This window comes from Peromyscus californicus, unplaced genomic scaffold (genome assembly GCF_007827085.1).
Source record: "Peromyscus californicus insignis strain IS unplaced genomic scaffold, ASM782708v3 Scaffold_7__1_contigs__length_154581171, whole genome shotgun sequence".
NCBI lineage: Eukaryota > Metazoa > Chordata > Mammalia > Rodentia > Cricetidae > Peromyscus > Peromyscus californicus.
Window position 1 is genome coordinate 30,944,079 of NW_026294595.1, and position 27,060 is coordinate 30,971,138.

The following is a 27,060-nucleotide window of genomic DNA, read 5'->3' on the forward strand; positions in this document are numbered from 1 at the left end:
GTGGTGGTATGTAGGTCTTGCTTAGCAACCATATTGTTAAGGCTTCATGTGTAGAGCTTCCCTGTCATAGATAGACGTCACTGTCTCTAACCCTGCGAGTCACAAGTTTGTCCTGTGATTTCTCAGGTGAGTGGGATGAGGGTGGAATAGACAGCACTTCCGGGTGGACAAGGAGCTTGGTCATGACTGTTCCTCTGCAGATGATGAAATGGCAGTCATTAGAGAATTCAGGCCATTTGAGATGACTGATGCTGATGGTGTCAAGTCCATACATGTCTGCTGTGGTCCAGAGGTTGCTAGAGGTGCCGTGCCTAAGCTGAGCTAGAATGCTTTCCTCTTGCCTCTGGGCTGTTTGTAGTATGGTTGATTATTTTCTGTGATTTTTTTTTTTCTGGCATGGACTCAAATTTGCCTTTTAAAAGCTGGGTATCGCTTTGCATTGTACCTGGGGGAAGGGGCATGGGGTCAGGGGAGATGGGAGTTCCTTTTCATTGACACAGAACTGTATGGGAGAAGATTAACAAGAAAGATGAATGGAAAGGTTACAGGAAATCATACCTACTTAAACTCAGCTTCCTGTGTTAAGCACTCCAGGGAGATTAGATTACAATCCTCAAGGCTTGGCATGAATCCTGATCCAAGGAAGGCGCAGGCCCTGCTGCCACTCAGTGAAAGATGAGCTAGGCCTGTGCCACCAGATATGGCTAATTTAGCATACTCTATTATTTGAGGGAGCTGAGAGTATATAGCTCATTAGTAGCATGTACCTAGCCCCAGGACTGATTTCTAATACTACCAAAACAGAAACAAACAAACAAACAAACAACCCACAATTATTTTGTTTGCTTATAGTACTGCTTAAAAATAAAAGCAAGGTGCTCTTTGGAGTAACTTGAAATAGAAAGTTAACCGACTTGGGCTGCAGAGATAATTTGATCATTTAAGCACAGCATGAGGACCTGAGTCTAGATCCTGGGGGAGCAGGGGTGGGGGTGGGGTCCCAGTGGTGTATACTTGGAATCAGTATCAGTGCTGGGAAAGGGGAGACAGATGGCCAGCCAGCTCACTGACTTGTTCACTAGCCTCCAGGCTAGTGAGAGAGACTGTCTCACAAAACAAGGTAGATGGTTCCTGAAAACTAACTGACACTCAAGGTTGCCCCCAGGCCTCTGTGTGCACACATGTGGATGTGCAGCCCCCGAACTTCCCTCAAACACCTACATACACTAGTTAAACTAATTTACCACAGGAATACAATCTAAAGAATTAAAGAGAAAATAGGTGTCTAACTTAAAACATGTTTTAAGTTTTTCTGATCTGTCCCTGAGTCTCTCCATCTTGTCCTTCATCTCCCATCCCATCACTTCCATTCTCCACCCTTTCCTTTTCTGCTTTGAGGCAGGACCTTACTCTGCACCCCAGGTTGACCAAGAACTCACACTGTGTAGTGCAGTCTATCTGTTGCTTGTGGCAGCCTCCTGCTTTAGCCTCCCCAAGTGCTGAGATTACAGGCATGAACCACTAACTGAATCTTTTTCTTTCTTTTTTTTGTAATACTTATTATTATTGTGAATGTCTATGAATAGTGGCATGCTATGACACACGTGGAGGGCAAAAGACAATTTTGTAGACTCCATTTCCTTCCTCCACCATTGCATAGGCTCTGAGGATTGAACTCAGGTCCCCAGGCTTGTGTAGCAAGTGCCTGTACCTAGTGAGCCGCTGGTCCCTGGTTTTAGTGTTTCAGTGTTGATGGTTTATGAACCGCTTAGAGCTCTTTGGCAAGTAAGCAAATGCTGATGGGTATTGATCATATTTTTTTTTTTTTTTGTTTTTCCTGTGGAGTGTCAGATTCTAGGTAACAGGGAGTTCCCAGAACCCCAGTGGTAATTAGTGAGCAGTGAGTAGTGTTTTCTAACCTGTGTTGTTCTTAGTGTCCAAGCCAGAAGTGCAGTAGAGACCGTGGGGAGGAGGCTGAAGACCACCCATGAGAGTGGTTCCATCTCCCGCTGCTGCTCCCAGACTTGAGATTTAAGCAGCATTTAGCACTGACCACAAGTTACAGGCTTTGAGTCTACATTTAGCCCCACTTACCCAGATGCTGGGAGAGAGATGGCCATCTGCCTCCAACCTTCTGTACCCCATCTTTACTGTGATATTGTTTGATGCTAAATTGTTCAGTTTTACTATATTTTTGTTATTGTATTGAATTGCTATTTATTTTTCACTCATTGTTTTTTTTTTTTTGGGGGGGGGGGATTGTTTCTTTTCAATTTATGTCCTAACCTCCATTTTGTCTTTTATTTTGGTCTTCCCTCAATTTAATCAGCCTTTTTTTTTTTTTTCAACCCCTGAATTAGTCAGGGTTATTTTCCTTTGATATTTTGTTTTCTAGCTTATTTTTAAAAAGTAGTATGTGCCTATTCAAATAAAACCATCATGATTTAAATAAATAACTTCTTAATACTTCCTATCATATTTCCCAGTGACGATGCTGTGCAGGTCCTTTCATTGGGAGTTCTTACCTCTTACATTTTCCTGGTTGCTTCCTCACCTCACAATAGCTTAGGTCCTGTAGTTACTGTTGAGTACAGTTAGTTTTATTGTCTGATGAATGGATGGAACATTTTTGTTGAGAATGCCACAGATGACAGATGATAGTTATCTATTTGTCCTGTGAGTCAGTGAGGTTATCCAGTCCATCAGGTGGTGATCTGGTTGCTCCATTGTCTAGCTGTGTTTTCCCTTGTCTTGGCAAGGTGTTTTGTCTGTTACTTTGGTGACAATTTGATATAACCAGTTACATACCAATTTTGTACCCAGTGAATTTAAAACCAACCGATAATCTTTGATTGGATCAATTTCATTGAACGTTACAAATTGATGGTTGCCTAATTTCCTTCCACATTAAACTGGTGTCTTTGTTTGCTTTCTGTTGCTGTGGTAAAACATTCTAACCAAAATCACCTTGGGTAGGTGACCTAGACCAGCAGGCCGTTCTTCAGGACAGGGTCTAAAAGTGGAGTTAACCAGGAGATGGGAAGACAAAGACAGAAAGCTGGTGTTGGGAGGTCTTGCACAGCTGTGTCTTCTGCCAAGCAAGCTTACTAAGAAGTGTTGCTAGAGTTTTTCTGCCTGGCCCACAGTCAGGACAAATCTCTCTCACCCGCCAGTCGCAAGCCGCTCAAACCCGATCAAATAAACACAGAGACTTATATTGGTTACAAACTGTATGGCCGTGGCAGGCTTCTTGCTAACTGTTCTTACAGCTTAAATTAATCCATTTCTATTAATCTATACCTTGCCACGTGGCTTGTGGCTTACCGGTACTTTACATCTTCCTTGTCCTGATGGCGGCTGGCAGTGTCTCTTCTCAGCCTTCCACTTCCCAGCTCTATTCTCCTCCTTGTCCCGCCTACACTTCCTGCCTGGCCACTGCCAATCAGTGATTTATTCATTGACCAATCAGCAACACATTTGACATACAGACCATCCCACAGCAAAGAAGTATAGCATCTTACATGCTATTTCCAGGAAAGAAATGAGACAGAGTGGGCAGAAACTACGATAAAGCGGTACACAGTCAACAGGAGGCTAATAAGCAATGGTGTCCAAAGGGAACCCAGGGTCTCTCAAGAGCAGATGGAGCATGCAGCGGCCATGGGACTGACAGTTCCAGTCTCTTCAGGAAGAAAAACCAAGTTCCCAGCCACCGAAACCTTAGCTCCTTCAAGGGCCTGATGTGCAGCACCACACTAGGCAAGGCCAAGCCTGCTCCTAGGGTGGACACGGAACTAGGTTTCTTTTGCCCCATCATCAGAGCATCTCAGAAAGCCTGGGACCAGTCTGGCTCTCAGTAGGGAAGGGTTCATCTGGCTCACTTCAATGTCCCAATCACAATCCGTCGTGAAGGGAAGACAGAGCAGGAACTCAAGGCAGGAAATGAAGTAGAAACCATGGGGGAGTGCTGTGTACTGGCCTGCTCCCATTGGTTTGCTCAGCCTGCTTTCTTATACACCCAGGACTCCTGTCCAGGGGTGATACTTCACATGGTAGGCCTAACCACCCTCATCAATCATCAGTCATGGATGCTCCCATGGACCTGCCTATTGACAGTCTGATGGAGGCCTCTTCTCACTTGAGAGTCCTGTTTCCCAGATGACCCTGTTTTATGTCAAGTTGACAAAAGCCAGCCAGCATGGTTAGCAGCTAGCACTTACAGGTGGGCTTTCATTCTCCCTGGCATATCATTTCTGACTTTTTTTTTTTTTTTGTCTCTGTTGCCATTTTTCAGAGTAAGGATTTGGTTTAATAGATAACTCAAAGAAGTAACTGATGAATTTTCTTTGGCGGCTTCTGTGGAGTGTCACTCACAATTCTTGGATTTTCATCATTTTGTGTACTAATACGTTATTATCACTTCTTTGACTGGTGGGAAATTCATGCAGACGTTTTTGACACAACTGTACTAATCCCTAAGAAATCATTTTATGCTACAAAAATAACGTTAGGTTTGACTTGTAAGTTCTTTGCCCTTTAAACCAAGCATTTCTTCAAGGAGGAGCCCTCTTTTCCCTCCCCTTGGGGTATGAAATAGATGAAAATGTGAGATTGGCAGGGACTGGACAGATTTTCTTCCCAGCTTGTGTTTACACTTTAAAAATAAATCTAAAAATTGTGAGTTCATTCTGATATTTCCAAATAAATTTCTTTTATCAACCTAATCCCTTTGGCTTGATATGTATCAATTTTATACTGAAATGTGTAACTCTCCTGTAGTTATTTCTTCTCATCATATGAGAGGGTTTTGTGGATGAGGGCGTACATCATGCAGTGGTACAGTGCTTGGTTAGCTGCAGGAGTCCTTGCGTTCTGTCCCCCAGCAGTGAACAAAGAAAGTATAAAAAGTCCAAACAAAAATTTCTAAGCACAACATGACTATCTTTGCCACCCAAACCACTACTAATAAAATTACTGAAGTATACATGTTCTTTGTTGTTTTGTGTGTTACAGCAGTATCTGTTTTGATGGCTTAAAACAACAGAAATTTATTCTTGTAGTTTTGGAAACCAAATAACCTGAAATCATGGTGCTAACTGGGCCCTGTTCTTTCAAAGTTCCTGGAGGAGATGCTGCCCTTGCTAGTCCCAGCTTCTGGCAGCCTTGGGTACTCTGTGCCTGCTGGCTTTGTGTGCAGCATCTGCTTCCATTTTTCACGTGGCCATTTTCTTTTTTGTATCTGTATCTTTTTTCTTATTTTGTCTTATATGAGGGCTTTTGGATTCAAGGCCTACTAGAATAGCCCAACACTGAGATCCTTAATTTCATTACATCTGCCAGGACCTCTTTTTTCCAATTATCATATTCACTGGTGTAGGGCTTAGAGTATGGGCACAGACTTTAGGGGGCCACTGTTTAAACTACTTCAGATGCCAAGATAAATAATGATTTCTCTAATAAGCTTTTTATTTACGAGACCCAAAGTTGGATATTGTTGGTTATCAAGGGCAAAATTATATGTCATTATTGTCCCATATGAAGCTATTTTGAATATATAGCTTCATCTTCACCTGGGGAGGGTACCACCTCCTAATCTGTGACACAGTGGACAGGCAGATGTACCCATGGGATGACATTTGGGAGAGAGAGAAGCACACCTGCTATGCACTCTTATTCTTTTGAACAGGGCCCGGAGAACAATGACAGTTGAAGGCCCGGGAAGGAGAAGAAAATGTTCAGGGAACGGCTACTAGTGCTTTTGCCATGGGGGCTAGATTTGGTTAACCCATTTGTTTTAGGCTGAATTTATATCAAAATTTATTTTTCACATGCTCAAACACTGAACTCCATAGAATTCTGTAGTTATTCATTAGTGATGTGTTTTCCTGAGACATTAATATAAGCTGGTTGTTGCATAAGTAAATAAATGTTTCAAAGTTGAGAAAACAAAATGACCCTTTGCCATCTGATATTTGACTAAGATGCCAAAAATACACACTGGAGGGAAGACAGCCTCTTTAACAAATGATGCTTGGAGAACTGGATGTCTCATGTAGAAGCTTGAAATTAGACCCACATCTCTCACCTGCACAAAAATCAACTTCAGATGGATCAAAGACTTTGATGTGAAGCCTGAAGCCCTGGAACTGCTAGGAAGCATGGGTAGTGTGCTGTAAGATACAGGTGTAAGAGAGGACGTTCTGGATCGGACTCCATTTGCTCCGGAACTAAGGCCAGCGCTGGCAAATGGAAATGAAAACCTTCTGTACAGCTAAGGAAACAATCAAGCGAAGAGGAAGCCCATAGAATGGAGGGGAATCTTTGCCAACTACACATCAGACAGAGGGCTGATATCCAGGATATACAAAGACCTAAAACAACGAGTCAAGAAAACAAATGACTAAATTAAAAAGTTGGGCTACAGTTCTGAATAGAGATTTTTCCAAAGAAAGAATAAAAATAGCTAGGACAAATCTCAAACAGTGTTCTGCATCTTTAGCAATTAGGGAAATGCCAATTAAAACTACTCTAAGATTTTATCTTGCACTAGTCAGAATTGCCAAGATCAAGAGAACAGCTGGCAATAATTGCTAGTGAGGTTGTGAGGAAAAGGAAATACCCATTCACTGCAACTGGGATTGCAACCACTGTGAAGAATTCTCAAGAAACTGAAATAGATCCACCATGACTCAGCTGTACCACTCCTTGGTATCTGCCCAATATGGCATATGACTTGACGTTCTACCCTGCAGATACTTGCTCAACCATGTTCACTGATGCTCTAGTCACACTAGCTAGGATTGGGGACATCCAAATGTCCTTCAACACATGAGTGGATAAAGAAGATGTGGTACATATATACAACCAAATCCTATTCAGCTGTAAAGAAAAATAGTTGTGAAATTTGCAGGTAAATGGATAGAACTATAAAATATTCAACTGAGTGAAGTAACCCAACCCAGAAAGATAAGCATTGCATGTGTTCTTTAATTGTGGTTCCTAGCTCTGAATCTCTAGATATGAGTATACAACATGGAGGAACCACAGATACCAAGATAATAAAAAGGGCCGTGAATGGGGAAAGGTACTCTAGAGAGGGTGCAGCAGGACACAGGCACTGTGAAGGAGGGATGGCAAAATGGGGGGGGGGGTGCTTTCATTTTGGAGGAGGAGCTGAGAGTAAAAGAGGAGGGAAGAAAGATAAATAATACTAAGGATAATTGAAAAAGCCATAGAGAAACTTATGTTTATTTATATAACAAAATCTCCAGTATCAGGTATGGGAAATCTCCCTTTGAATTGTCAGAGGAGTCCAAGAGACTCCCCAAACTCCCCCCAAATATAGGCCGTTGTCATTGCTCTTGGTTGCCTTCTATAACCTGAAGGTAAGACCCTGTTGAAGAAGACACTGCATACTCCGGATGCAGTACTTAGAGGAGTCAAGCTGGAACTGACCCGGAAGCCTCTTCCTTGAGGACTGTTTAACTCTCATACTATCTGAAGATGTTCTGTAAGCTGCAATGGGAGAAAAGCAGTCGGGCTATTGGCCTACCAGCACAACAGCAAGCAGCATGGCAAGATATATCCCCTGTGGTACAATAGTGGGGGCAACCAGAGCTGTTTAATGGACGTACGGCCCACTCAGTCAGAGGGACTTCATGTCTTTTACTGTAAACCTAGGTAATTAACAGTCGCTGTTGGGGTCATGAACTCTAGAGGAGAATCTACTACTGTGCTTTCCTAAATGTCTGATTTCTGTGTTTTATACCACAGGTAAATGTAACCCTTACCCCTCATCAAAGTGGCTTCTTTTAGAGCAGACAGAGAACATTACAGAAATTCACAACTGGTCAAAATATAGAGAACTGTAGCTGACTGTGGTGTGCCCATCCCTGACTGATGCACCAACAATACAACTCTAGACCTAAGGCCTGAGAGATGTCATGGAAGAGGGGGCAGAAAGACTGTAAGAGCCAGAGGGCTAGGTCTTCTGCTGGTAAATAGTGTCTTCTTTATAGTACAGGGAAGCTGCAGCCATGAAATCCCAAAAATAGGATTGACAAACCAACACACCAGTTGATATGCCAGTGCATTTGGGAGAAATCTCACAATGCCTCACCACTAGATGAAGAACTACAGGCTATTAATGACTGCTGAGAAAAGGAGAATCAGTCTTCTACAGGGATGAACCCCTGGCAAGTTATCCTATCCCAAATGGTCAGTCCTAAACACATGTGTATATGAGCAATACGAATGAATTTAGCAGGTTGTATTCATGCATGTGTGAGGGTGTGTGTGTGGGAGGAGAGAGGGGGAGGAAGTGCTCATGAATTTGAGATGGAGTTGGGGATAACGAGGAGGAGTTGGAAGGCAGAAAGGGGGTTGAAATGATGTAGATATAGTACTCATCTATGAAATTGTCATACCCACCCAGATTTAAGCAAACAAATTTTAAAGCTATTAGTTCAACAGAAGGTTAGTCTTTAGAGAATGCAGAATGAGGTGCAGGGGTGTGGATGAGTTTCCCCAGACAGATACTTCATTGTAATTCACTGGGTTGGGGAAATACTTAAAATGGTTACTGTTATCAATTTGTCTGCTCTGTTCCAGCAGTGTGCCAGGCAAGAACTGGCTATGGAGCACAGTTCTTTTATTACCAGTTCTTTTTGTTTTCTCAAAGGTATTTTTATCCTGTGTTATCTTTTGTTTGAGACTTTGAAGGGCCCATCTTTCTTTTCTCAAGGTCTTCCGGTCTCAGCAGAGGTTCTCATTTAGTTACTGTTGCTGTTGCCAAGAAGACAGGTTTCTTTCGGTTTCCTCTCCAGGGTCCCTTCCCTGTCCATTAGGACTCGTTCCAGGTCTGCAACTGCTTCTTCTAGAACCCTGGAGAAGCCATCAAAGGAGCAGATGCCAGCTCCCCGGGGCTGGAGAGTTTTGGGTTTTACTATTGCTAGAGTCCTGGAAAATGTTGTGAACTTAGAATTGAGTTTGTGTCTTTCCTTTTCTGAAGTGTTCCTTGTCATACGGCTTTGGTAGAGAGTGGGGAGGTGCTGCCTTTCCACGTAGGGATAGAGTGAGGAGCAAGGAAAGGGAGAGAAATGGCCTAAAGAGAAAGGAATATATTGATCTTCCTCACTCTCTTCCTCAATCTCTTCCTCCCCTCCCCTCCCCTCCCCTCCCCTCCCCTCTCCTTCCCTCCCCTTTCCTCCCTACCACCCCTCATTTTCCTGAGAGAATCTATTCCAGGCTGGCTTTGAACTCAGCAGGCCTTTTGCCTAAGCCTCCCAATACTGGCATCACAGGTGAGTGGCCAGCGTATTAGTGCTGCCTGAGCATGTCCTGTGACACAAAGGCTTGGTCAGAAGTACTGTTCGACATCCATGGCTAGAGCTAGCTGTCAGAGGCTGTCTAACTCAAAGCCTTAGGCTTCCTTTTGCCCCAAAGAACATAGTATTGGTTACCTTCTTGCCTGGTAACTGGTAATATGAATGGAATTGTACCTTCCTTTTTTTTTTTTTTTCTTTAAAATGAACATGTAGAATTCCAGCACTTAGGAGGAGAATGGCTACATAGTGAATTTGAGGCCAGAATCCACCCAGCCTTTTAGGAAAAAAGAAAAAAAAAAGAAAAAAGAAAGATTGGGAGGAAAAAACCCACAAATTGGTTTATTGCCTGAGTCATGTGGCATGAAATAAACGACTTGTTTATGTGGTTTGAAATACACTTTATTATAAAGGCATATTTTGTAATCCTGGGGACACTGTCACAGGATATGGAGAACATAACAATTGAAGTATTGTATGTTTGACTGGAAGTGACTTTTCAATCTAAATTTATTTTATTGCACTATTTATTTATGTTTGTGATGGTAGGCACCAGACTCAGCACCTCATCTCATATGCCAGGCAATCAGTGTACCACTCACTGAGTTGAGAGCCAGGCACACAGTAAATTTGGGGAAATTTAAGTATGTTAGCTAAGAATTTCAGAGGTGTATAAATACTGCTTTATATTGTCTTAGCACTTGGATATGAAATTCAGTCTTTGTAGTGGAAACCTGTTTTTTCTCGTCTTTCACAAAAAAAAAAAAAGAAAAGAAAAATAACTTCTGAATGTCTTGCGAATAGTTGAGGTGTTTTGGTTTTTTCCTTCTTCAGTGTTTTGCTAAAATTGCTGGCAGGTGACCTCAGAACACCTTGTAATGCTGGCTCCTGGGTCACCGTTAACTCAGCGTATTGTGCTGGCACCATGAGTGACATGCTAGGTGTTGTGCACAGCATCCTTCAGAGAAACTCAACGTCATGGGGTCTGCACATGAAGCAGAGCTCTCAGTTCTGCGTCCTCTGTCACCTGGCTTTTAGGAAGAACTTTCAAGGGAAGTGTTGGAGTCCTCACTGCGGCAGTGAGACAAGCTTATTTTGCTTACATAGAGGAGAGCTGCATGACTTGATTTTATTTCTAATGACCCTGTAGATACTGGAGATGCAGCCGGACAATCGGAAACTTGATTAGTAACATGGCTTGGTGTTTTCTAAGAGGACACTGATATGAAAGGTAGAGAGAGACTTTATACCATGGTGAATGCTTGTGGTGGACAAGACCAAAGGATGTAGCAACCATCAGTTACCGGAATACCGTGGTGATGAAGGAGTTTCTGCCATGTAAGTGAAACCCAGGTCAGCACCTGCTTAGCTTTGGAGATCAAGTGAAATCAGTTCAGTTCAGGGCACTAAGGTGTCATCTTCAGGTGTTTTCCTGGAAGCCACTGCTTGTTTCTTCTCAGTGACATCACCACCCAGTTGTTGATGATGCTCTCCTTAAAGGATAGCTTTCAAAATCTAAAGTCTTATAGGATGGACATTGCTCACAGGTGGAGGTGCGCTTAGCCGGCACATGTCCTCTGCAGAGACCCATTTAGTAGGGCCTACTTTCAACCCCCCTTCACCTTACCTTCTTAAGTATTCCCTGAGTACTTGGTCTAATGACTGATCTTGATTATATAAGCAAAGAATGAGACTGTTTACCTAATCTTGTGATCTGAAGATGGAAACACAGACTTGAGGCTGCTTGGGGGTGGGTTGGGGAGACTTTTACATTGCTGTGTCAAAATACTTGCTATAAACAATTTAAAGGGAGAAAATCCTTCTCTAGGTTCACACTTTCAAGGTGTCTGTCATGGGGATGGGGATGGGGACAGCATGGCAGCTTAGAGCAATCTGAATCGCAGTGGCCAGAAGCAGAGGATGAGAGGGAATGCAGTTGAGATCTAGGCACCAAGTGTTCTCCTTCAGTGACCTGCTCCCTTTCATCATCTCTGAACAGTAGCATCATATTATGAATTCTTGAAGGGTTAATTCATTCATTAAGTCACAGCTCTCATGATCTAATCCTCTCTGAAAAGGCTATCACAGACATGCCCAGAGGCTCACTTCACTGATCAAGATCTTTTTTCCTTTTCCCTCCCTCTCTTCCTCTTCCCCTCCTCCTTCCCTCCATCTTCATTAGAGCCCTGTTCCTGCTACCCAGTGTTTTATTTTTATTTATTTATTTATTTTTTTGGTTTTTCGAGACAGGGTTTCTCTGTGTAGCTTTGCGCCTTTCCTGGAACTCGCTTTGGAGACCAGGCTGGCCTCGAACTCACAGAGATCCGCCTGGCTCTGCCTCCCGAGTGCTGGGATTAAAGGCGTGCGCCACCACCGCCCGGCCTCAGTGTTTTATTTTATGATACATGATCACCTCTGAAGGTGATCTTAATGACCCTCCGTCTTTAGTCTACTCTGAAGGTATCCTTAAGTAAAGTTCTTGGGTTGTGTAATAAATGGATAGAAGGTTTCATAGCTCCACTTTTCAGATGAAGAATCAAGGCTTTAAAACAAATAGTACTGCATATCTGCTGCAGAGCCTCTCAGATGTGAGGCAAGTCCTCTGTTGTTAGCTCCCCACCCCATATTATCCCCCAGCCATTTTGTAAAATGTTTATGAATGCGTAGACTATAGTGATAGATCAGCTACATTTCAATATCTTCCTCTATCTCCACTTGGCAGGCACGTGCCTATTTACTTTGCAGATCAAATAAAGACAGGAATTCAGTAATTGTGAGTAGAAGCTAAGGTGTAAATCTGTACTTAATAAACTTTCCTGTCTAGATTACATACATGGAGAACTTAAGACAATGCAGATTCCTAGGTACTTGATGGATTAGGTGAAGAGAATTTGTAGTTTAATAAGCACCCCCGCTTGTATTAGGTAAAGGGTTTTGGTTGTTTGTGTTTTAGGAAATATCAATCTAAAAGGAAATCTTTGGCTGTTGAAATAGGAGAACAAAGAATTTGGAGGTTAATTGGAAGCTTGTTCCAGTGCCAATTTGACATTGCACTGTTGTGTCTAGTTCCTAGATCTGCAGTCACAATAACAAGGATTTATGGTAAACACTGCTGTGTTCCAGGCACTATGGTGGTCGATTTTGTGATTGGGACCACCTGAAATCACCGACCAATTTTGTCAGGGTGGCCTCTTCTATCACAAGATCAAAAAATTCAGTGGGAACACTTAAATTGAGAAAAAATGATGAGTGATGAATAGGATTAAGCAAGCCTAATTAATCCAACATATTAGAAAATGAGTTATGGAATGTTTTGATCAAAAAAGCCCCGTTGAACTAGATTGAGCTAGAAGAAGCTTTTGCTAGTCTAAATAACAGAGATCATTTGGGAAAGCCTCATCAAAGTTGTTTTCAGTCTGAGAGCTGTAATGGAACACTTGAATGCCCTGCCTCCCTTGCCCTGACTAGGAAAGTGATTTCCTATTGAACTGAAGAATACTTCAAAGCTCTCCAAGAAATCATGGCTGGTGAAGGAATCTGGCGTGCTGATTTTTCAGTTCTAGTTTTAGGCAGAAAAGGACAGCTCTTAATGTTGGGAGAAGAGAGAGGAGAGTTGTACAGTTTTGTCCATATGTTTTTCTGTTAGTTAAGATTCTGCGTTGACTCTGTTGATGATCTGCTCTTCACTAGCTCATTATCTGGCACCCTCTCTTGTCTGCTCCAGTGCTGGCCTGAGAGTCTCTGTGCCGTGACTTTTCCTGCACCAAGGTCCTGAGACCTGGCTTTTTTAAAGCCCCTGAAGTTACATTCCACGCACTTCTGCCTTTGTTCCAGGCTCATCTGGAACACTTTTTGTCTCCTGCCTTGCACACACAGACTCAGGATAGCTCTGTGTTGCCTCTCCTTCAACATTCAATCCAAACCCTCTTTCTCCAGGGAGATCCCTTTGATCAGCACAGTTGGAAAATGCCTCACCTCTCTTTGAACTGAGGAGGATCACATATGGCTCTTATCATAGTCAACTTCGTATTATAACTCTGTGTGCTCTATCACAGACACGACATTTAACACCCCAGAACTGAAGAATTGAATTTATTTCTCTCTGAGTTTTAAAATAATAGTGTTTTCTGTTATGTGTTCTGAATGAGTGGAGGAATAAAATGACCATTAAAAATTGATATTCATGTGAGTACCTTCAAATTGGGAATCTAGATAGGATAGCAGGATTTAAAATGTTCCAAGGAAGGGGCTTGCTTTGCAGAATGCTTTTTAAAATCTAATCGCCCCTAGAGGGGCTCTTCTGACCAGGTGTAAAGCTAGATTGGCTTCTCCTAGGTCAGTGGTTCTCAACCTTCCTAATGCTGTGACCCTTAATACAGTTCCTCGTGGTGTGGTGACCCCCCCACCATAGAATGAATTTCATTGCTGCTTCATAATTGTAGTTTTGCTACTGTTATGAATTGTAATGTAAATATCTTTGTTGTTCGAATTTTAAGATGGTCTTTTAATAAATAAAACCCAGAGCCAGATATCAGGGTGAAAGCTGAAAGATCAGAGAAGCAGAACAGCCAGCCACCAGCTCTTAACTCTACGAAATCCTCAGTCTAAAGAGAGAGATCCTGTTTCCTCACGCCTTATATACCTTTCTCTGCCCAGACATCACTTCCTGTGTGCTTCCCAGTACTGGAATTAAAGGTGTGTGCCACCACTGCCTGACTCTGTTTCCAGTGTGGCCTTGAACTCACAAAGATCCAAACCTATCTCTGCCTCCCGAGGGATAGGATTCAGGGTGAGTGCCACCACTGCCTGACTTCTATGTTTAATCTAGTGGCTGGCTCTTCTGTCCTCTGATCCTCAAGCAAGTTTTATTGGGGTACACAATATATCACCACATATCTTATATGTAGGATATCTGATATGTGACCCCTAAGGGGTCGTGACCCCGAAGTTGAGAACTGCTGCCCTATGGTGCTGGCTTCTTCACCAACTGTTAGACCAAGTGGGTAAGGGTTTAAACGTTCGCCCCACATTTTTCCCCATTGTCCTCTCTCGTCTCATTGTGCTCTCCATGCTCGTATGTATCCCTTCTAGAGGTGGTGCCATATACCAACTTCTCTGAAATTTGTGATTGTTTTGGAAATAAAAAAAAATGTATGTTCTCTTGGGACTTTTGTTCATTCCCTGGGAGTCTAGGTCCACTAGTGTGAATTATTCTTCATTTGCATAAGTCGTTAGCTCTGTGAGGGCTTGTGTGGTTCAGTTTACCATAGTTCCTTGGGCTAAGGAACACTGATTGCTCTTGAACCCACCCACCCTTGGTCAGTGCACACTTAAACCTTTCCTATACAGTAAATCATGTCTGTGTACATACACTATTGCGATATTTCCTCTCAACTTTTCTGTGTTTGCTAATGTCAGAATTTCCCGTTTGAGAGAGTGACATGATCCCCTAGAAGACATGGAGTGTTCTTCTCACTGTCCGTCACTTAGCATCAAGCAGATGAGATTAGAACTAATTTGCAGATTAAACTCACTAATGGCAATTATACTGGTTGTAACTGTGGCTTAGTGGAGACCACAGTTTGCTTGCTTAGCCTTTGGAAATAATACCAAGTCCAAACTAATTCCAATTTCAAGGAAAAGAGCAATAAATAGAACACGTGTAGTAAGCTTATATAACAAGGAAAGTTCTTCCTGAGTTTTCACTTGTGTGAATTATTGTGGAGTCAGTATAATAAAAACATTAAAATAGCATAGTACTGGCTTGTAATTCACTAGGGCTCTTGAAGCAATGTGTGTAGCTCTATTATACACTCCTGAAATAGGACCAGATTGGGGAGAGACTCAGCAGTCAGTGTGTATCTTAACAGATATTCATTTCTTGGCAAACTCTTGTTCAGATGTTTTGCTAAAATATCATTAGGTCTCAGAATAGTAAGGTATAAGACAAAGCTGAATGGAATTTTGTTTAATTTTAGGATTATTTATTCAAATACTGTTTATGGAGTAGAAATGATTGAAACATGCTTTTTATAAATCCAGTTCACACCAGATTAACATCAATTTCCCCTGTAATGATCCACAAAAAATAGAGAAGGTATAAAGTTTGCAAATAGTTTTCTAAGTGAGTGGAGTGCCCGATTCTGAACCTTTCCACCTGAAGGCCTTCAATGAGCAGCTTCCTTAGACTTACATGTTCAAGGTGACAGTGGGTCCCAAGAAAACAGTTCAGCTGCTTTGAAAGGAACTAATGCTGCTTTTCTGAGTGTCCCAGACAAAGTCCTTAGCATAGCTGGGCTCCAAGTGCTGTAACACCTAATTACTCAATACACCCATGTTGTGGCCCCCACCATTTAGTAGTTCCTTCAGGAATGGCCTTGCTTTTTTCATTCTGGTGGCAGTGAACTTGATCCCTAGCCACTAAGTGGCATCTAGTAAATTCTTTATCCTTTCTCTTATCTGCAGAGCAGGTCTGCCTAAGCAGACTCACCTTTGGGGGTGGGGCAGTTAATGAGAAATGTAATTATGAAGGCGGTAGACAGCTGTGGACTCAAGAGGAACCTAGCATAGGCTCAGCAGCAGGTGCCCTCAGTACTGACGTGAATTTGACCAATTTACACGTGCAGCAACCCTGCTGTACCTCTGCCCTGGGCGTTGTGTTTCTTGTTGCTTGTGGGGTGTTTTTAGACTCTCAGAAGCTCATCTTTTGCTGCATGGTGTCAAATGCCTGTAGTCCCTGTGGATGGGAGGCTGATGTAGGAAGACTTCACCCTGTCTCAAAAACAAAACATACTTGACACTGAAATTTTGAGACACATGACAGATCTGAGCTCCAAAAGAAACTCAGTTCTCTGAACGAACACCATTCTTTTTAGTGACATTAACAAAGATAGAACAGGTTTCTGCTCTACTTTTATTTTTGTTGAGATGGAGGCTTACTGCACTGCCCAAGCAGGACTGGAATTCACAATCCTCCTGCCTCAGATTTGTAAGCTGAGATAACATGTTTCATACAGCTTGTTTCACTTGAAAAAAATTTATTCTATGAAATTCAAGATACACGTGCTTATATAATATAGAAAAAAGAACAAGAGTCAGAGAGTTGGAAACTTGAGCCTGAATCTTTCATGTAATACATGGATCTTGCATATAATATAATGTGTATACCCTATGTATGCAATACATATCAGTCTACAGATACAATACATATCATTCTAGATGACACCAAGGAAGTCACTCACTCACTCACTCACTCTCCATTCTCTTATTGATATAATACTTAATATAACTACCTACCAGTAAATAGTCTTGAATGAGCTAAGCCACTTAAAGAATAAAGTGTCATTTACAGATAGGTTAATCCTTGAGAAACAAAGTTCGACCCTGGATGAAAAGGTGATTATGTTCCCAGACTAGAATGAAGAACATTTCCTTTACCAATGAGAAGTTTTCTAATCTCTCCCTAGGGATGTGTAATAATTAACAACAGTGTGCTGATCTCTTCTTTAGCTCTATAGAGACACAGCTTATATCTGATCATTTTTGAATGAAGAGGAAATATTAATAAAGTGTTTCACTACAAGCTGCTTTACTCGATTATAAAATCTTAAGCAATATGGTATTTTCTTTTAAATTTTATTTATTTATTGTCTTTTTCCCCCCAGAGCTGAGGACTGAACCCAGGGCCTTGTACTTGCTAGGCAAGCTCTACTACTGAGCTAAATTTCCAACCCCTAAGGTTTATTTTTAATTAATTTATAATTGCATCATTTCCTTCCTCCCTCTTTTTAATATTACCCATATCCACTGCTCCCTTTCAAATTCATGTCCTTTTAAAAATTATTATTGAGAATTTTTATAATCATTATAAAATAACCAATTATTTTATAATTAATTATATTACACTACTATATAATATTTACTCACTGAGATCTGCCTGCCTCTGCCTCCTGAGTGCAGGGATTAAAGGTGTGCACCACCACCACCTGGCCTAAATTTTTCATACATGTAAAACACAACATATATTCAGCTGCTCAGGCCCATATAGCACCCCCCCCCCCCCCCTCAGAATTTCCCTTCCTGAGTTTGAACCTTTCTTCCTTCAGGCTTTGACCTTGGCTTTGATCATCACATGTGTTTGTATGCATGTGTGTTCTTGTGTTCATTTGTGTGTGTATGTGTGTGTGTGTGTGTGTGGGTGTGTGTTTGGGATCTTCAATTTGGAGGCCACTTTAGGACCCTGGTAATGATAACATGCATGCGTGTTCACATACTCCCATAAATGTTCCCACATTCCATCCACCCTTTCAGCAATTAACTCGTTACTCATTTTCAAAAGAAATTGGTTTTATCCAGTCTTGACTCAAATATGGTTATTTTTAAAGGTAACATATTCCAAAGTGAAAGATTTGCCAGCGTTGAAGATATCTCAAGGAACTCACTAGAAGTACACAGGAAATATGAAAAGCAATGGGCAAAGCATGGTCCTTCTAGTGGCAGCTGCATAGCCTGCAGGGAAAGCAGCCCACATTCTAGATTTGGGAGGACATGGGTTCAGGTTCACTGTATCACTCACTAGTTGTGTTATGAAAGAGAATACTGCATTGTTTTTTCAGCCATGGTTTCCTCCTGTGCAAAGAGATCACATGATCTATGCAGACAGAATATAATCAGCCCATGATAGTTATGAGCAAAGCCACATTCACACTGGGCTATGTTTGGTTATGAGTAGTGACATTCATGTGTTTCATGGGGCTGACTGTGGTATTCCTTCATACTGTTTCTGCTGTTTACTTAAGTTTGTGTGTCCCGCAGGAGCGTTTCCAGGTAAAGAACCCTCCCCATACATACATTCAGAAGCTCAAAGGCTACCTGGATCCAGCTGTAACCAGGAAGGTAAGGGAGATATGTTTCTACTCTTGGCTGTTGCTTCTTCTTTAGTGGGCAGAGTCCTGCATCATACTTTCTTTTGTGTTAGTTTTTGCCAGAGCTCCAGGCAAACAAGCTTTGGAGATCTTCAACATGAGAAGACAAAGGGGGGAAAAAAGTCTTCAACATGTCCCTCTGGTGGCCACTGATATTGTCAGTTCCTATTGCTCAGAGTAGTGAGTCCAGTCCTGAGGTGCTTTGGCCTCTAACAAAGCAGGCCTTGCAAATGCAATGTTTGTCCTTCATTACTTGGTACCCTTCTAGAACCCTGAAAAATCACTGGGGCTGCCTCCCCCACACACCCAGCTACTTACTGACATCGTGTATTGATACTTCAAGCAGCTTTCTCAGCCCCAGCCCCAGCCCCAGGACCAGCCCCATCCTCAGGCCCAGCCCCAACCTTAGGCCCATGCCCAGGCCCAGCCTCAGGTCCAGCTTCAGCCCCAGCCTCAGGCCCAGCCCCAACCTTAGGCCCATGCCCAGGCCCAGCCTCAGTTCCAGCCCCAGGTCCAGGTCCAGCCCTGACCCCAGCCCAGCGCTTGACCCCAAGAAGGTAAAGAGGGAATAGCTGATTTCATTCTTAACCATCTCTCCTTTTACAGACAAGCCCTGCTTTGTGTGGCTGCACAATTGCCTTAAGCTGATGCCTTGCGGTTAAGTATGTCGCCTGGCACAGCCCTGCAGGCTGGGTCAGCCCCGGGATGGCTCAGGGCAGAGCTGTCCTTGATGACTGTGGGTAATGACACTTTGTACCAGATAGTGCTTGTTTCCCCTTGGCCTTTATAACTCCCATTTTCAAGGCTTCTCAGGCTGAATTCCTGTGCTGTCAGTGGTGATTCGTGGAGAAGAAAAGCACACTTCTGTTGGTTAGCTGTTTCCAGGGTCTTGGATCACTCTTCTCTTTCCTTTTTTGTTTTGATTCCCTCTCTCTCCACTCTGCCCTCCTCCTAACTTTTCTCTCTTTTCTGCATTTTTCCATTCTAACTTTTCATTACCCAAATTGTCCCCTCACCCCCCACGCCCCAAAAAAGAAATGTCCTGCAAGTGTAGCTCCCATTCCCCTGGAAGTTTCCTGAGTCTTTGTCCTCTGGTTTACTTATGGACAAGATTTCAACAATAGAAACGATAATTGAACTTTGAGATCCTGGTGCTGGAGAGATGGCTCACTGATTTAGACACTTGTTGCTCTTTTAGAGGACCTGGGTTTGATTCCCAGCATACACGTGGTGACACATCTGTAACTCTAGTTCTAGGATATCCAACACCCTTTTCTTACCTCCAGAGGATATCAGGAATACACATGGTGCACATACCTTCAAGCAAGCCAAACATACTCATAAAATAAATAAGTTTTTAAAAAGAAAATGGAGAACCACACTTTGGTTCCATGACATACAGTTCTTGAATGTCCCCTGTTTTCCCTCATCTTCTGTGAATGTGTCTGGTCATATTTCTCCCCCTCAGAAGTTTGCTGACCATTTGTAAAAGGTCTGCATTTAACACCCCACCCCCCACCCCTGTGCACTTCAAAAAGTAATAGCTGCTTAATTCCTGTTAGTTTCTCTGATTTATTTCTTAACCTGAGCATAGAGCAGCCTTAATTTTATAGGTTAGTGAATGCCATGACAGCAAGCACCTCACACACAAAATATACACCCCCCTTTTTTAAAGCAGTTTTGTCTATACTCGTTGTTTTTGCAAGGGTACTCAGTCCATACCCAAGAGTTCTGCTGGTCCTTTAGGAATCCCCAGACTTGAGAGGATGGTTGAGCGCTCCAAGGTCACTAGGCACACTTGTCCTGAGTGAGTGGGGCCGAAATGGCAGCAGTTATATACAGAGTGAGTGAACTCTCCCTTCATGCAACATGCAGTTAATTCTAGAAACTACCCCTCATTCTAGAAAGAAGGCATGTGATACACTTCCAGAAATGGTTGCCTGGGCTCCCAGCCCCCCCCCCCCCCCCCCCCCAGGAGGAGACAAAGAAAACCAAGCGGAAGAAAACAGGGATCCTCTGTGTTAAACGTTTCACTCCTTGCTGGATCACTTACTAAAGAGGAATGGGCCTGGTGGTGGTCATATGAACCACTGATTTCTCTGTCCTGACCCATGTGTCCACCTGAATGTGCTTGTTTGGAGAAATGAACTGGATGTAGGATTAGCACCCCAAACCCCTGCTGTAGTAAGATTTCTGTCAGGACCTGCGAGTAGGAAAAGATCTGTTCCGCACAACATAATTGTGATGCTTAAGCCCCAGAGAAAAAGGAGATTTGTTTGGAATAAGGCATGGTTTTCAGTTAAAATGAGCTTAAAATTCTCAGCTGTGGTCCGGTGTTGGGGAGTGTTCCATCGGGCCTTTAAATTTTAGCCAGACTGTCTAGGCTGAGCAGGCTTCCTTTAACTGTGGTCAGGGTCCTTGAATAGCTCATTCATTAATCTTTTGGTCAAATTAAATAGAAGATACTTAATTTGCCCTTAAAAAAAAAAAGCAACAACAATCCCAAGCACGTTCTGTTTAGAATAGCTCTAAATGAAAGCCCCTAAGGTAGGGAAGTCTGAGCCTAAATTAGATGTCTCTGAGCCCAGAACTCTATAAACCAGCCTCCTCATTTTATGCCAGCTGTTATTAGCCTGTGCCTTGGGGGAGGCTGTCTTCATGTCTGCCATGGAAAGAGGTTACAGACCATGAAGAAAGGAGTCTGATCTTTGCTGACTCTACGTTTGTGAGGAAAAACTTACAGTGTGGCTCACCCAGGCTCAGCTGCCTCCCAGGGCTGTGCTGGCTTTCTTGTACCTGAGAGGAGAGAGAGAAGATGAGGACTGCTAGGTAGTGGATCCTTCCTGGCTCTTGCTTTCCTGCAGGCCCTTATAGATTCAAGGTTTCTTTTTGAAGAGCTTTAAAATCTTGTGGATGTATTTCAGAAGTGCAAAGTGTTAGTATTCACTGTTTGTGTGTTAGCGAAGAGGATGATAAGGCTTTTCTGCATTCCAAAACCGACCGAAAGTTGAGCTCCTCCCTGGAGAATGCAACACAGCGGAGAAGTCAGTTTAGTTTGTCTGTGTCAGACACTTGCAGAAATACAGTGCCCAGCATAGCCGATGCAGCCAGCATAGCCGATGCAGCCAGCATAGCCGATGCAGCCAGCATAGCCGATGTCTGATGAATGCTCTAGCTCAGTGTTTGACTTAGTTGCCTTGGTAGGCTGTGTCTCTGTTTGTGTGTATATAGCATCCATATCAGTCCGCTTGTCTCTCTCTTCCTCCCTCCCTCTCTCCTCATGCCCTTTGGTTAGACCTCTTTACAACTAAATTATATTTTCAGTACTATGCTTGTACTCTTTGTAGAAGATTATCAGGGGATGGCTTCTTTGAAGCTTAAGGAAGACTTAGGGAGCATCAGAGGCTGCTGAGAACCTATCTGACATTTTTTAACAAGCAGCTTGGAGCATTGGTACCTTTAGCTAGTCCCTGTGTCCTGCTCCCTCTTTCCTGCCTAATCCCATGCTTAGTGTACTCACTGCAGGGAGGTGGTCAAGGAGATCTCTCCAAACCATCAATGGCCTTGCCATTTATTAGGTCTTTCTTGGCAGCAGAAGCAGAACACATATCTTTTTTCCTTATACTTGGGATATTTTTATTTCCTATATCCCACTGTATATTGGTTACAAAAACCCAAGAAGATATTTTTATAGTGTTTGCGATAACAGTTATAGCAACTTCAAGAAACAAGGGACTTTGAGAAGAGGAGAAGGGGCAACAGGAGCCTGCTTGTACCAAGCAGTGTTGCTGGTCTCCATGGGCAACTGGTTCTCGTGCTTGTGACGTAGCTCTCACAACCCCACAGTCTGGAATCATGCTACCAACCTTTTTTTCCTTCTTGACTCTGAGTGGTGTTCCTCTGAAGAGTAGGAGCCATGCTTAGTGGCCTGGAAATGGAGGCCCCTATTCTTACTGCACTTGGTGGCAGCAGAGGACAAGTCCTTCATAACCTGAGCTGGAATTCACAGAGCTTTTTCTAGTGAGAAAGGAGCTTGAGGGGATCAGGCCACAGCACAGATAGCCTGGACCTTTTAAAAGAAGGCAATGCATGTCAAATTTCCTTCTTCCAGAGTAGCCTGGGACGTTAGTCACTGTTAAGGTTTTTGTAAGAAAATCATCTCCAGAGAACTGGTGGGCATAGGAGCCCATTTGAATCTTGGAGACTACATATATATATATACACATATATATATACACATATATATATACACACACATATATATACACACACACATATATATATATATATATACACACACACATATATATATATACACACACACACACATATCACTAGCACATCAGGACTCATTAAAGAAAGGAGAGGGTAAATCTAGAAAGACAGGTAGGGTAAATCTAGAAAGACAGGTAGGATCTTGATAGACAGGAGTGAGGAAGGGCATCCTAAATGTGTGCATGTGCACATGAACCTTCATTACTGACCTTCCAAGCGAGGACTAGTTAGAAGAACTAACTCTGAATGTTTGTTTTTGGAACATTATGTCAGGCCAAGAAGAATCAGGTCAAGACTGTTAGGCTCAGAACTGCTGTCTTTAGAAGGGCCTGCTTACAAAGTTGGCCATCAGAGTTCATTTGTACCTTCTGTAGAAGGTAACTGAGCCTGAATCATTTATGAAAACTACACAGTCTATGCTGAAGCCCTGATTTATTGCTGGAGTCTAGGATTGTTGCCTGAATGAGGCAGACTGTGCTAATGAGATCAGCCCCTAATGAAAAACCTGGCCACCCAGTCTCTGTTGCGGTTCACATCTGCTATCATGAGTGACTCCTTGGGCAAGAGCACTCTTGAAAACCTGTGTTTGGTTTCTGGTACACTCATGTCGTCCTATGCATCTCTCTCTCTCTCTCTCTCTCTCTCTCTCTCTCTCTCTCTCTCTCTCTCTCTCTCTCTCTTTAATTGTTTTTTTACCATTTAATCTTTCATTTCAATACATCATTGCCATGAATACCAGTGTGTCTCGAGTCTGAGTTATCCTAGTGAATCATTGAAGCTAGAGATGGTTTGGGGTTCTTGAACAAGAGGCATAATGGTGATTATTATTGTATATGTGGGGTAGGGAACATAGTCTACTTGGAAAGTGCATAAAATAAGTAATTCTCCTAGTCCTTTCTTGTAAGTTATTTTTTTATGATCAAGATTTATGTGCTTTTGAATAAAACAAAAGAAATGTGAGAAATACACTTTATAAGATATTTTCATGTGGCATTAAATTTATCATAAGCTGCAGGAGCATCAGGTACTAAGGGTCTTATATCTTGTTGAATTATAGAAATTCAGAAGGCGTGTTCAAGAATCTACACAAGTGCTAAGAGAACTGGAAATCTCATTGAGAACCAACCATATTGGGTAAGTGTGCCTCTATAACATGTTAGCACTACCATTTTCTGTTAGAAAGTGACTGAATTGTGCTGAAGAATTGAGCATCTAGATTTACTGAAAGACCAAGGTTCAGATGAGGGGAGTTAGTCCCCTGATCATTGAGTGTAAGAATCAATAGAGGCGGAACAGATAGTCCTTGGCTTGGGTGTGTATAGGAATTCTGTGTTGACTTGGTTGGGTGAAGTAAGTATGGAGGGTTGGTGACAAGCGCTTGGCTTTCTGCGTGTGTAACAGTGCTGACAGCTGAGGAGCGTTGGAGAGCGGTGTGAACTGAGACCTTTCACTCTCTCCGCCCTCAGGCTGCTTTCCTTAATTTCTTTCCCATCACAAAGGATGGCAACTGGAGTGTGTGGTCTTTGCAATTCAGACATGTTTTGAGTCTTTTTCTTACATGTTAAGCACTTGAGATCATGAAGTATTGCACCCAGGGAAAATGAAGTTCATGGAATCACTGCACTAAATATTTCTGAGAGTTCCTTTCCTGCATCAGTATGGTTGCTTTGCCTCAGACAAGTAGAGCTTTTTTACATTTCCCCTTATTCTTGGAATGACATAATACATAGTATGTTAGTCAGGTAGTTTATCTTTAAATCTGGATGATACTGGGTACCTGATTTTGCACTCTTGGTTCTTCGGAAAGTACGAGTCTTGCTTTGTAGACAAGTCTTTCTCAGATTGGCCTTGAACTCACTATGTAGCAAGACTGGCTTTGGACTCAGAGCAATCCTCCTGTGTTAGCCTCTCAAGTGCTAGGAATAGAGACATGAGCAAAGTATAGTAAAACATTGGGTAAGTATTTACATTTTCTGGATTTTGACTTTGTGGGTTTACCATGAGAGAGAGAAGACTAAAGACTATAGGCTTCAGTATTTTTCAAATGTTCCCCTCTGACAGTTCTTGCAGGTCTGTTGAAGTGGAGTTCTATATCAATATTATACTATAGCTCTACTGAGTATTCTGTAAAATAGATATATGACATACATAGCAATTTGCTTCTGTTTTAGGCTGATTGATATAAGCTATTTGGATATTTAACTAGCACAGTTACTTCAAATTTTTATTTAAGTATGGAAATGATAGTACAGGGTCCTATTGGGAGATTTTGAGATAGAATGCCCATTTCTTAAAGGCTACCTTGTCATGCTTGTTACCTTGAGAACGGAGTCTTCATAAAATTAACGGATTCTTGCCTTTGTCTCCAAAAATGGACTATAGAAAAAAAATCATAAAATCATGATTTTGAAACTGGGAAAAATTGTCTGATTTCATTTTCAAGACTCAAAGAATTAAGGACCTGAGATGGGTGTGTGAACTGCAGTGTCCACAGCTATAAGGCCAGTGCATTGGCTCAAAAATACTTTGGTCTTTTTTTCTGCACTGTTTTTCCTAGCAGCCCTTTCTGAAAGTATTAAGGCAGTCAGGGCTCTGGGGTCAAAACATCTTGCCTGCCTCAAGATGGAGGTGGTAGTAGTTTAATACAGTGGGGTACCTGAACTTAGGAAATTAAATAGCTCCTGCTATTTATGAACCAGGAACCATAGCCTATTTGATAATGGCCCAACTCTATGCCTTGGCAATTCTCAGCTGAAAATGGTGGGGAAATTTACAGCCAGGATTTCTACAAATTGTTGAAAAGCATATCTTCAAGCATTGCTGAGATAATGTGAACTAGCCCATCAAGTCTAAAGCAGGAAGTTCAGTTCTAATACAGAGTAGGCAGACCAGATGAGCCTGTGCAGTCTGCAAGCAGCTGGAGTGACTTCTTGTTTATGTTACAGTAGGCATGCTGAGCGATGCTTCCTCCTTCTGTCTTCGCCAGTTGAGATTTTCCCACTTGCCTGGTACTGTGTGAGACCCTTGGAAAAGTGGCTATAGCTGCAGAAGAATTCAAGGGGGTGCATTGTCTGTGTGCAAACATCGCACAGGCTCACATTGAACGAAACCACACACTAGGATTTGACTTCTCTTGCCTATCTTGAAGACTCAAATATGAACCACTCCTTTTGTTCTGCTAGCTTACTGGCTTGACCTCATTTGATTGGAACAAAGTCTGGAGAATTACTAACGAATTTATCGATTACCACCATGAGGAATTTTAGCATGCTGTGACAGACAGGTTGTTTTTTGTACTCTGGGTGAGATAATAGAAAGATAATTGGGCACCTGTTTGTATGATGAAGAGAGCTTGATGCAGGCCTTTGCCATGACCCCTTTATGACTTTGACCTTTGATAAGTTTAAATTACAGAAGCTCTCTGCACTTACTGTGTGACCTAAATTAACCTCTCCTGTTAAATGAAAGTTAGCAGTGCTTGGCTCATAGGAGTGAAACGCCTTTTATAGGATCTGATGCACGATACTCAATATATACCATCTATTTGGTTTTTTTTTTTGTTTTTTTTTTTTATGTTTTTCGAGACAGGGTTTCTCTGTGCAGCTTTGCGCCTTTCCTGGATCTCGCGCTGTAGACCAGGCTGGCCTCGAACTCACAAAGATCCGCCTGCCTCTGCCTCCCAAGTGTTGGGATTAAAGGCGTGCGCCACCACCGCCCGGCCGGTTTTTTATATTTTATTTTCTTACACTTGCTGAGGAAAGTATCTACAAATCAACAACAGTATATAACATATTCATAAGGAATTCCAGGTGTAGAATGTGATTTACCTAAAATGACCTGAGCACTTAGGAGATTATGATTTTTCAGAAATTAAAAGCTGAAATTACACTTAAAATCCACTTGTCCGGAAAAAAAATTATTCTTGGCACATGCTTGAGTTTCAAGGTTAAAGTAGTGAGTGGGCTTTGCTGAGGTGACATTCTGAGCTGCAACTTTGTCATGAAGTGTTTGTGCTGAGCTTTGAGATAAACCCAAAACTCCATAAATGGAGCAATCTTTTGAGAAAGAGAATTTTTTGAGCTATGTTGAAATAAGACTTTGGCTAGGAATAATCCTATTCACTTACTGTTAGGAGCTATAGCATTGGAGAAGAATTGGATTATGACTTATCCAAACCCCTGAAATTACTTGAAATACCCTTGAAAAAGAACCGAGTATCATTACAACGCACTGGCAAGCAGTATGAGTGGGCAGAAGCCAAGTTGCGTCAGATGTCTGGGCGACTGCTGTGGTGGTGAGGGTGTGCTGGAGAGATTGCCAGCTGTATTCCATGGAGCTGCGGTGTAGGTGATTTATTTTAATGCCATTGCCTGTAATGACGGAAAATTACTTTTCAGTCTGAATGCAAGGTCGCAGACATTCTAAAAGATGTTCACCTCACTTGTGTGTGGTTGAGACAACAGGCATGAAGAATGTAGCAAACTGGCCAGGGGTTGGGGGAGTATGTAGAAAGGAGAAGGCGTTGAGAGACTGCATCA

At 42.3% G+C, this 27,060-nt stretch overlaps 1 protein-coding gene across 12 annotated transcripts in view; it reads left to right on the top strand.

Annotated features, from left to right (window-relative positions):
• Positions 1–27,060, top strand: part of Fmnl2 (formin like 2) — a 299,538-nt gene that overhangs the window by 179,441 nt on the left and 93,037 nt on the right. For all 12 annotated transcript variants that reach the window (XM_052724742.1, XM_052724740.1, XM_052724739.1 and 9 more), the window contains exons 3-4: positions 18,138–18,218; positions 23,580–23,656. In XM_052724742.1, the coding sequence (XP_052580702.1) occupies positions 18,138–18,218; positions 23,580–23,656 (158 nt within the window). The remainder of the gene's footprint in view (positions 1–18,137; positions 18,219–23,579; positions 23,657–27,060) is intronic.